We start from the raw sequence: 12,334 nt of genomic DNA, 5'->3' as shown, positions 1-12,334 counted from the left end.
GGACATATGGAGCACAGTGAGCACCGGGAGCCCGTTCGGTCCCGTTCAGCCGAGTTGCACCGACAGCGACTCTGAGGAGGATACAGCCGGCAGCAAACGATGACAGTTATGGCTACTGTTTTTATACCTCAGCCGCAACGCTGAAATGAAGCAAACATACGGGAAAGTTTAATATTTTATTGTTTACCATTAGTCTCCAGTGTTTTTATCTATTTTTCTTTCTCATAAAATACTAACCAAATATATAGTGGCCAAATAAACAGATCATATTTAGAGTGAATACTTAAAATAAGTAATTATCACTGCTCCATTGTTTTGTTTCTTCTGATATTAAACAAATCCGGACAAGAAGATAATAAACACCGCGCAAGCCTCGCGGTATTTGGAGAATTCCCGCGAGAGTTGGCGGATTTCGGACAGCGAAGAGGGCGAAATGGAGAAATGAGGTCTGAAAAGGAGCAGAGGACAGGCAGCAGGGAGAGAGGCAGCGTCGAAATTCAGTTCAGGGACTGTCAGGACAACGCAGCGGTGAACCAGAAGCACAAGGAGGAGAAAAAGGAGACCTTTAGCAAGGTAAAGTGGCGCAGTTCGGTGGGCTAGGAGAGTATGGTGATGATGATGATGATGGAGGAGGGAACGGGATTCAGCACCACAGACAGCGAAACCACAGGACAGCCAATACACACGAACATCCCGGTGCTATCATTCATATAAAACACAAACACACTCCTACACGGTTAACACTTTGAGTGGATTCAGTCTAGGTGTTGATTAAACATGACGTGAATGTAGCGTATAGCCAGTGGTGCAATGGGGTCATAATAGACGTTTTAAGATTAATCTATTGAGGTTGTGCGTGTGTAAATAGACAATTCTATCATTATTCTTATTTTTATAATGTTAGGGTTTGTTTTGTAGAACGCTTATAGAGAATTTTAATACTGTTCTGGATATTTATTTCTATTGCATTTGATGGGTAAATGAATTTGAATAATCAAAAGCAGGGCCTATTATGAATACTCTTCAATAACGACATGCTTTTTTTAAAATAAAAAAATTATTAAAATAGATTGGCTAGTCCATTTATTAATCTAAAGTCTCTGGAACAGTATTTAGGTTTATAACACAAAAGTGACTCCCACCAAACATAGGATGAGATTTTCTTCTGCATGTTATTTTATCTATTAAATGGAAAAAAACAAAACAAAACAGGAAAATCCTAAAATAATAATAGTAATTACTTGTGTGTACTTTTTTATATAATCGAAGTGAGTCTGACTTAAATAATTTAGCTCTATCCTTTATAACAAACAACAACAGTCCATTTCTGTATATATGTGTTTTTAACATATTGTGATGTAATGTATGGCTGATTAACCAAACTATTTTTTAATTGTTTTTATTTTATTAAGTTTTTTTATAAGTTGTGTGCTGCAGACCTCTTGGCCAGGTCACCCTTGTAAATGAGATCTCAATCTCAATGAGTTTTTTTAATTGATTAAACAAAGAAGCATTTATACAGTGCTTAGCATATATAAGTACACCCCTCACAAATCTATCTTTTAAATTCATATTTTTAATAGGAAGTCAAATCTGGAGCTTATCGAAAAAAATAAGTCATGATAGTGGTGCAAAAGCTTGTACACCCAAATTTACATGTTATACAAAAATTATAAATAAAAATTTTAAAAAGGAAAAATGGAAAAATTTTGTTAAAATTTTGTAGATTGTAATTTGTTTTTGCAATATTTTGCTTGAATTTAATTGTCTTATCTTTCAATTTCTAATTATGTTTGGTGACTAAAGTATTAGTTTAAGAAACATACCTGTTTAATAAATCTGCTTTGTTTAAATGCAGCACAATACATTGCCTATATCCACTGAGAAATGGATAAAAATATTCGTTTTAAAAATGGAGTGTTCTCAGTTATACTGAGCACTGTATATACTTATTTTGCCTTCTAAGAGAGCTTTTGAAGGTCAGTAGGCCTACAGAAACATGAATAATATTTAAAAAGTATCTTAAACCAAGTTTTTACACTTACAAAAAATCTTTACATGCCTGTCTGTTTTTATTCATTTATAAAAACAATTGAGATTTCAATGATATTTTGATACCTAAACAAGAAACTTCTCGTTTCTTTCTAAAAAATCGGATCATTTTATTTAAAAAAAATGGTCAGTTGTGTAAACCAGAAATGTTATAATTATATAATATTGCATATGTACTGATAAAATTATTCAAATTGTTATTATACTAACAAATTATTATTATTATCACTAATACATTAATGAAAATGATTATTATCAAATACTTTATTGTTGAGTGGTAATATAGTAATATTTCTTTATTTATTTGTCAATTTTGATTAACCTGAATAAGTTTGTTTTCAGCTTTTGTCAACCTTCTTTTATTCTTCTTTTATATAGGTTGTCATTCGCCGACTGCCCCCCAGTCTATCAAAAGATCAGCTCCAGGAACATCTGAGTCCTCTTCCATCTTTTGACTATTTTGAGTTCTTTCCTGCTGATCAGAGGTTTTTTTCACTTTGTTTATATGAATATACTATGATCATGAGTGCTGTCAGTGTCTTTTACATGTGTATATTTGATATGCAGTATTTTTATTCTCCCCAGCTTATACCCTCATCTCTTCTCAAGAGCATACATAAACTTCAAAAACCCAGAGGATATAATTATTTTCAGAGATCGCTTTGATGGCTATGTATTTATTGACAGTAAAGGTGAATTGCTTTCTGCCTTTTCCAATCTATTCTGGTTGAATGTAATGTATTATGATTATAACTATAATATATTTACTTTTTAATATGGCAAATGATATAATTGGTATTAGTATAACATTTATTTAACTTTTGTTTATTTAGGTCAAGAATATCCAGCTGTTGTAGAATTTGCCCCATTTCAGAAGGTTTCCAAGAAAAAGCTAAAGAAGAAAGATGCGAAAGCAGGGACCATTGAAGAAGGCATCTTAAAAGCGATTTCTTAATATTTAAAGTATTCAAGAAAATTATGTTTAAATTATGTACTGTAATATAATAAAGCATTTGTTAAACACTTATTTTTAGACCCAGAATACAGGCGATTTCTGGAAAACTACTCTTGTGATGAGGAGAAATCGATGGCCAACCCAGAAACACTTTTGGGAGAGATTGAAGCTAAAACCCGAGAACTCATAGGTATGGTTTTGGAAATCATTTTAATGCTGTTATCATTCACACAGATAAATGCATGACCAGGAAAATCATTACATCAGTTTAACTATATATTCATTCATTCATTTTCTTTTCGGCTTAGTCATTCATTAATCAGGGGTCGCCACAGAGGAATGAACTGCCAACTTATCCAGCATATGTTTTACGCAGCGGATGCCCTTCCAGCTGCAACACATCACTGGGAAACCCCCATACACTTTCATTCACACACATACACTACGGACAATTTAGCTTACCCAATTCACCTATAGCTCATGTCTTTGGATTTGGGGGGGAATCAGAGCACCTGGAGGAAACCCACGCGATCACAGGACTATACATTTAAATGTGTCCTTTATCATTTTTTTTCTGAGCAAAAAATAGTGATCATCTTACAATTTTAACCATGATTAACAGAAGACACCCTCTGAAAAGATGCCTTCTGTGTTAGTTTAACAATACTTTGAATACTTTGTGGTTAACACTGTCGCCTCACAGCAAGAAGGTTGCTGGTTCAAGTCCCAGCTGGTTCAGTTGGCATTTCTGTGTGGAGTTTGCATGTTCTCCTTGTGTTTGCATGGGTTTCCTCCTGCAGTTTTCCCCACAGTCCAAACACATGTGGTATGGTTGAATTGAATAAACTAAATTGGCTGTAGTGTATGTGTGTGAATGAGTGTGTATGGATGTTTCCCAGTAGGCTACTGGGTTGCAGCTATGCCGATCCTTCCCCTCTCTCAGCTCCCCATTCTTTCCTGTCAATACTCTCTACTGTCCTATTCATTAAATGTGAAAACCCAGAAAAAATAACGTTCAACTTCCTCCCCATTAATTAACAAAGGGTCACTGAATGTTCGTATTTTGTTTGTCCCAAATATGATTTTTAACATTATTTAAATTTTTTGTGTGTTCAGAAATGCTTTTTTAGTATAGAGCTGTTGTCTCGCAAATTATCCAGGATTTAGGATTATAAACGAAGCTAAATTTCACCTCTGTGTGATTTTATTTATAGCCAAAAGGACCACACCCTTGCTGGAATATATCAAAAACAAGAAATTAGAGAAACAGGTAAGAGCACCATCTCACTGCATGTTACACACTGCAGTTTTGCACTGTATGTACATCATCGTCCCTTTCTATTCTAGAGAATAAGAGAGGAAAAAAGAGAAGAGAGGCGGAGGAGAGAACTGGAAAAGAAGCGGCAGAGGGAAGAGGAGAAGAGGAAACGCAGAGAAGAGGAGAGACAAAAGCGGAAGGAGGCAGAAAAGCAGAAAAAGCTCTCTGAGAAAGAGATAAAGATCAAGGTATGAGTTTTATACCATAGCACGTCCTATTGCTCAACTCTGGTTATCAGTACTGTAAAACACACACAAACACACACAGTCATAACATCAGATTTGCATGTTGACTGCTTTAGCTTTTGAAGAAGTGCGACCGAGACGATGACGTGGATTCAGACAGACTGAAAGATAAAGGAGACAGCGGAGAGATGGATAAGAACAAATGGGAAAAGCCTGGAGGACACACTAAGTCAAAGGATTCAAAGGATAAGTAAGAGCTTCCTAAAACTTACCCCTTTCTTAGCTTGAAGAGATATAATTGTGTTAAAAAAATCAAGGATTCAGATTTGTAAATAAACCAAAAGTTGAAAGTTGGCATGAAATTTAATAATTGGCATGAAATTTTCTTAATGATTTTTAAAAGGGATAGATTTACTCGACCGTAAACAAAGATATGAAATTCTATGTGGGGGAATAATTTTGTGTGAACTGCCCCCTTTATTCATTAATTTACATTTTGATCTTGTAAATTTGAATGAAAATGTCATAACTTTACTTTCTTTATTGTCCACAAGTGGAAATTTATCTTTGGCTTCACTACACAACCACATCAGCGTTCACATTACACATATCACAGAAAAACAGGCAACACAAATACATTCAATGTCATCACATAAATCCCATTAAAAACTCTATTAACCCTATTAATACTTAAAACACAGCATTTAAAATTCTAATAACAGTCGGCACAAAGGACATTTGATACACTTTTTTCTTTACTTGAGGTTGCCTAAAACCTTTTTGATGGCAAGAGCTGAACTTTTATATTTGTGAACAATCTTTAATAATGACATGTGCTTTCTGTTTAATTCTCATTAAATACATTTAATTTAGTTGTCTTTGTGCTTTACTTACAATCGCACTGGTCATTTTCACTACTTGACACAGTTTTTGCTTTTCCTTTATTAGCAACAGTCCATACCATACAATCATGTTAAAACTCACAATACACAATACAACAAAACTCATTCTTCTGATGTCCGACTTTTCTCTGGAGATATATGGCGACCTGTCCAAATACCAAAACACACATGCAGCCAATCAGCAGTAAGGGGCGTGTCTAGTAATGATAGTGGAGTTATCAAAAAGAGGTGTGGTACTGTTAAGGAATGGGCATGTTTGTTTTGGTGCTTTCAAATATCGACATTGTTTGGCAAAATTAGCTTAGTGCACCTTTAAACTCCATGGCTTTCTTACAATGGATCACAAGCTCAGATTCATATCTGCTTTTATTAAATCAAAAACTAATGGACTGATATTTCTACCGTTCTTTATTTTCTTTTTTGATAATAGGTTTCTTTAAGATGAATGTGATAGTACAGATTAAAAGCTCTTGCTACTTTCATTTCATTGCACTTGTGAAAAAATTGGGATTTTGATGCAAAATATAAGGTTGTGAAAGAAAACAAAGAAACGTCTTTACTCTTGTCTGTCCATGAATTTAAAACATACAGATGCCTACCGAGGACAAAAATATCAGTTACTTTGTGATGCACAAGGAATATAGAAGCTATATGTAGAATTCAGAAATGCTTGCATTCATCTCAATACAATTAACAATAGTTTCATTATAAGCTGGAAATAAATTCAGCTGCCAAGTTCCTTTAAGGTACCCCATAGTATTTCTATTTTTTAATATGTATACAGTTGAAGTCAGAATTATTAGCCCCTCTGTATATTTTCCCCCAATTTTTGTTTAATAGAAAGAAGATTTTTTCAACACATTTCTAAACATAATAGTTTCAGTAACTCATTTCTAATAACAGATTTATTTTGTCTTTCCCATGATGACAGTACATCATATTTGATTAGATATTCCTAAAATACCAGTATTCAGATTAAAGTCCAATTTAAAAGCTTAACTGTGGTTTTTTATTATTATTAACATTAGTAACAGGGGATACAATACATAAAACATTATTTTTTTACTAATATTGTGTGACCTGAATACAAATGATACATATTAATTGTACAGCTATTTACACAAATGTTGCAAAGGATAAGGAAAAAAATCTAGACATGAAAGAAAAACGAATATTTAAAGAAAACAAAATAAAAAGAAATCAAAAGAAATAAGACATAAATATCTCAAACCATAAGTAAATTATTAAGAGTGTTATATAGGTGTACCAAAAGGGATCTGTTCATTTAAAAGTAATGATTATAATGATAATGTTTTTTTCGGCAGTTGATTTGGCAGGTTCCTTATTTAACAATAGGCAGACAGATTCATAATAAAGTTTGAAGTCAATACAAAATGTTCTAAAATTAGGCATACACTCAATAACTCTACATATGTAAAGATGGAAAAGGCCACAAAGAGTTAAACATTTCAACACATTGTCCACTTCCTTACAATCTGATTCCCAAATTAAAAACAAAAGATTAATTGTCTTATAATCAAAAAGTGTTTTGTAAACTGAGAAATCAAGGCAAGATATTTCTGTGCAAAAATGTTCTTCAAAAATGCATTTTAAAAATAAATGTGCTATTGTTTCCAGATTAGAACGGCTTAACTAGGTTATTTAGGCAAGTTAGGGTAATTAGGCAAGTCATTGTATAACAGTGGTTTGTTCTGTAGACAATCAAAAAAATTGCTAAATACTAATACTAATAATACTAATACTGACCTTAAAATGTTTTATTTTTTTAACTACTTTTATTCTAGCCAAAATAAAACAAATAAGACTTTCTCCAGAAAAAAATGATTATATGAAATACTGTGAAAAATACCCTGCTCTGCTAAACATTATTTGGGAAATATTTGAAAAAGAAAAGAAAATTCACAGGAGGGCTAATCATTTTGACTTCACCTGTATATTGGGGTGTTGATTTCATTAAATATGCTCTCTACAATAGGAGCCAAATGGAAAGTGAGAAGGAGCAGCGTGAGGGTCATGGCCGACGGCAGCGGGACAAAGATCACCGAGGCCGAGATGAGGAACGTAAACGACAGAGGCATCACTACGAATTTGACAAGTTCATGCGACGCAAGGAAGAGACCAAATGGGGGAAAGGCTACTGCCAGGACAGGGCCAAGAAAGACCAACACCATGGCTATTCCTACTGCCCAGAGAGCGGAGACAAACTGGGCAAAGAGGACAGAGAGGACATGGGCAGCAGGAAAGAACGCATCCGCAATAAGGTAAATCAAACCCACTGTTACAGAGCAGTAGAGTAGCGATTTCACAGCCACAGTCCATTTGCAGCTCTGGTTCTGGTATTATGTACAGTTTTCAGTCAGTTTGTCCGGTCTGTGTAGCAGATGGATCCACTAATGCATTCAATATTTACACATCTGTATTTGATTTATACATCATTGTGTTCTGTGGGAAATGCAATACGAATCTGCCTCCCTCCAGGGGCTTTCAATGCAGGCTACACTTATGTGTTGAGGTAGTTAGCTGTAATTTGGCTGTTGGCAATATTATTGACGAAAGACAACGTGTCTCTCAGTCTGTGTTAGTGCATCAGGAGAAAAGGACTTCCCAGTCTGAGGGGCCAGACCAGATAGGAGGGGCTCTGCCAGCAAAGGTACAGCTAGTTTTTGAGCCTTTCTACCCACGGGAGGGGATATGCTATACACATGTTGTGTACTTACAGTGTCAGGCGTACTTAATGATGTAATGGCACAGATGAGGAGCAGTTCCCAATAGACAAAGCACATTATGACTAAAAACTATGACTCTGTTCCAAAACCTATAGTGAGTCTACGAAGGAAGCATTTTAAGGCATCGTATGCACCTTGCTTTTAATGTAGAAATGATCTAAATGTTATCTTTGGCATTTGGCACAATTCTGTATTAGCTTTGTAAAAAAAATATTCAAACTAAGTTCAAAATATAGTTCAAAATATGTATAACTTAATAAACAGAAGCTTTAAGGATTTTTCAAACATTATAACAAATTATGTTATGTTATGTTATGTTATGTTATGTTATGTTATGTTATGTTATGTTATGTTATGTTATGTTGAACAAAGAATCATTTTAAATTTTAAATAAAATTTCTTCATTTAAGGGGAAAAATAATTATAATACTGAAAATAAAATAAAGGTTTAAGGATTTTAAAACATTAAAGCAGAGAACAGTCATGTTATATCATATAACACAAGGAAACATTTAAAATCCTAAAAAAATCCTTATTTTGGGAATAAAAATATATATATAATTCAGAAAATCAACTAAAGGTTCATTCATTCATTCATTCATTTTCTTTTCGGCTTAGTCCCTTTATTAATCCGGAGTCACCACAGCGGAATGAACCGCCAACTTATTCAGCACCCGTTTTACGCAGCGAATGCCCTTCCAGCTGCAACCCATCACTGGGAAACATCCATACACACTTACTCACACTCATACACTACAGACAATTTAGCCTACCCAATTCACCTGTTCCACATGTCTTTGTACTGTGGGGGAAACCAGAGCACCCGGAGGAAACCCACTCGAATGCAGAGAGAACATGCAAACTCCACACAGAAACGGCAACTGACCCAGCCGAGGCTCGAACCAGCGACCTTCTTGCTGTGAGGCGACAGCACTACCTACTGCGCCACCACGTCGCCCCAACTAAAGGTTCACTTAAAAAAATTACATTTGCTGTTTGTTCACATTAATTATTTAAAATGATTTGACACAACACAATACCTCATTGTTTTGGGACAACTTAATTATTTTATGTTCAATCCATATACATTTGTTAAAAAAAACTAGGTTAACTTAATTCCTTTATGTTGTCTCAATACAAATTGATAGTGTGGAACTTTTTTTACAGCGTTTATGTATTTTGAAACGTCTTAAACAAAGAACTGTCATGCCATAAAAAGACAAAAACAAAATTTGGCTTCTCCTTTATAATGATTTTAATCAGCGATGTTGATTGGAGGACTTGTTGATTCAAGAATAGATGCATTTGAATCAGTCCATATCACAAATACATTTTAGTGTGATTTGTTTACCGGTTTATTCGGTTAACTAATGATTCGGTTTTCTAAGAATTGGACACTGCCATTTCAAAATAACAAGGTACATCTTGTTTTTATGAAATGTAATAGACACAGGCTCATTCTGAAAAAGCCCCCCTATACATTTCTGGAGATCGAGAGTTCCTTTTTGCGCTTATTAGTTGACTGCTTACCCTCCATATGAACAGCTTTCCTGCTGTTACCACTTTGCAGACTTGAGAGTGGAGTTGACTGACTTCATTGGTTCGAATCCAGTAAAGAATGGTTCCAGAAAGCAGGTATGACAAAAACAAAAGCTAAAAAATAAAATAAACAAGTAAATAACAGGGTGCGAATGTGGTCAAATCTGAAAACGTGGTAAAAATCAGGGGGCTTTTCTTTTATGGATTGCTTTTTTAAAAAGGGAAGAGAGTGGGATTGGTCAATTGGTGCTTTTTAAAATACTATCGGTTGGGTTTAGGGAAGGGGGGGGGAGGGGGGGGGGGGGGGGGATAGATCAGTTGGTCAGTCAGTAAATCAGTTAGAGGACAGTGGCCTCTAGTAGATTTACATGAGTACAGCAAACGCGATTGGCACTCGCGAGAGAAATTTGAGATCTGAAAAAGAGTACACAGTGGCCTCTGGTGGATTCGCGAAAACAAAAACTGCAAAAAAAAACTTAGCTCCTGGGACATATTTTTCTCTCTCCAAAAATGTATATGGGGGTACGTAATCAGAATAAGCCTGGGTTGCTAAAAACACAATATAATGCATTGGAACAAAGCCATTCTCATAAAATACAGACACTTATGGTAAAAATGCTTTGTTACTTTCCACCACTGCATAATATACTATTATATATATATATATATATATATATATATATATATATATATATATATATATATATATATATATATATATATATATATATATATATATATATATATATATATATATATATTCATAAAGCTATATAAAAACATCAATAAAATTGTTAGAACTTTTTAGACATGACTGTTTTGCATGCTTTTTAGCATGTGGCAATTAGTTTGCAACCTATTATCACTAAAACACAATTCAGTCAAGCCTTATGTGTGAGATACACTAATTTGTATAACTGCATAAGCTAAATTATGTAAACTATGAGGTACTACAATGTTGTCTTAAAAAGTAGCCCTTTATAGACAGCAAGCTGCATTTCTCTTGGTTTTGGAACAGATCCTACATGCATATAGAAGAATACTTAAGATCTTGCACATTGTGAGCTCACATGCTTGATTCTGCATATACATTTACTAAGTAGTCATCTAGCAGATGCTCCTATCTAAAGTACACCTATTATCAGAAGTGATGACAGCAATAGCCTTAGCCATCAAGTTTCACCCTCATCACCACCACCACCACCATAAACATAATCTTTGTTAAATGCAAATAGATAAAAGTGCAAAATAATGTTTTTAAATAGACTAAATGGATTTTGAGGGCCTGTAAATAGCTGGTTGTTTGCCTTGCTGAAATGTGATTCAAGAAATGGATTATATGCATGAACAGCATTTGCTTAAATGATCTGCTATGCAAAAAAAAAAAAAATCTGTGTTGTTTGTGGTATGAAATATGAGTGCATTGCTTTTGTCTCTTGTGTCTTACTCATTTCACGGCACAGGACCGACCGGCAATGCAACTGTATCAACCAGGTGCTAGAAACCGCAAGCGCATGGGCTCTGGAAACAAGACATTTGACTTCCCGCCGATCTCTCCCGAACATGCAGGAGAACACTGTTACAAAACAGTCATTGGTACAGGCTCCGAAAAGAGTGCTGACGAGTGAAAAAAACAAAACACTATTGACAGGAAGATGCCTGAGCAAGGGTCACGCCAGTGTAGAAAAAAAACACTAAACCACAACCTTGTTTTCTGTCATATGTGAGTACAAATTGAAATCCCCACCTAATATTTTCTACACAACGTCAACGGTGTCATAAACGATCGGCTTCTGTTTGCTTATCAAGGATTCACAACCACTCCATTGAGAAAAATACCTCATTATTTACAGAGATTGGATTTGTATGCCTTTTTGTAGTGCAAGATTCCATTGATCAAGAGAATTAATATATATCTATATAGAGAGAGATTTTACTGTAAAGAGAATCAGTTTGTGTGGTGAAATCTGTATTTTAAATATATGTAATGTGGGATGGGGAACAGAGACATATTTTTTTCTTTAAGATTATAGAAATGCTACTGAAACATTTACGCATGCAACTTTTCATTGTTGTTTTGCACTGTAATGCCTTTGAATGATGCCTCTACTCTCCCTGATGTGTAGACATTGTGGTTTTTTTGTATTAAAGGGGTTGGTTCACCCAAAAAATATCATTTACTCATCATTTAGTCACTATCAAGCACTTTTTTGGTTTTTTGTCTGTTAAATACAAAAGAAGATATTTTGAAGAATGTTGAAAACTGTTAGCTGTTCACTTCCACGTCGCAGGGAAATTAATTTTGTGTTCAACTGAAGAATAAACAGGTTAAGGTTGAGTAAATGATGACATAATTATAATTTTTGGGTGAATTATCACTTAGTTTCAGCTCACTCTACTGGATATAGCAACTGTTTCACCTGCGGGCCAAGAAGAACAAAAAGTGTTTGTTAAAATCGTCTTCTGTTAGATGAAATGACATGTTGTTTTGTGATATTTCTAACACACGTGCATGTTTTTTTAGAAACTGCATTCATTGAGCGGTGGGAGGCTACATGGGGTCACATGCCTTACTTTTGATTTGCACTTAAAGATCCCATCTAATATTAAATTAGAAAAATACAGGTTTTTAGAAT

General features: G+C 34.6%; 1 protein-coding gene across 2 annotated transcripts; it reads left to right on the top strand.

Annotated features, from left to right (window-relative positions):
• The first annotated feature begins 245 nt into the window (after positions 1-245).
• Positions 246-12,334, top strand: upf3a (UPF3A regulator of nonsense mediated mRNA decay). 2 transcript variants are annotated; one of them, XM_056466058.1, is made up of 11 exons: positions 247-573; positions 2,431-2,537; positions 2,638-2,744; positions 2,886-2,984; positions 3,087-3,197; positions 4,222-4,277; positions 4,355-4,513; positions 4,627-4,760; positions 7,409-7,694; positions 8,006-8,083; positions 11,162-12,334. In XM_056466058.1, the coding sequence occupies exons 1-11, from the start codon at positions 442-444 to the stop codon at positions 11,324-11,326; spliced, it is 1,434 nt and encodes a 477-aa protein (XP_056322033.1). In that variant the 5' UTR covers positions 247-441; the 3' UTR covers positions 11,327-12,334. The 2 variants fall into 2 exon arrangements, with proteins under 2 accessions (XP_056322034.1, XP_056322033.1); XM_056466059.1 differs by lacking the exon at positions 8,006-8,083 and having other exon boundaries at positions 246-573.

Source organism: Danio aesculapii, chromosome 9 (genome assembly GCF_903798145.1).
Source record: "Danio aesculapii chromosome 9, fDanAes4.1, whole genome shotgun sequence".
NCBI classification, from domain to species: Eukaryota; Metazoa; Chordata; class Actinopteri; order Cypriniformes; family Danionidae; genus Danio; species Danio aesculapii.
Note: the sequence above shows the minus strand (reverse complement) of the source record. Positions and strands in the feature narration are given on the sequence as shown.

Coding starts and splice junctions, on each gene's coding strand:
- upf3a (XM_056466058.1), top strand. CDS start 442: ATGAGGTCTGAAAAGGAGCAGAGGACAGGCAGCAGGGAGAGAGGCAGC. Junction 2,538..2,637: donor TTCTTTCCTGCTGATCAGAG/GTTTTTTTCACT, acceptor TATTCTCCCCAG/CTTATACCCTCATCTCTTCT. Junction 4,278..4,354: donor ACAAGAAATTAGAGAAACAG/GTAAGAGCACCA, acceptor TTTCTATTCTAG/AGAATAAGAGAGGAAAAAAG.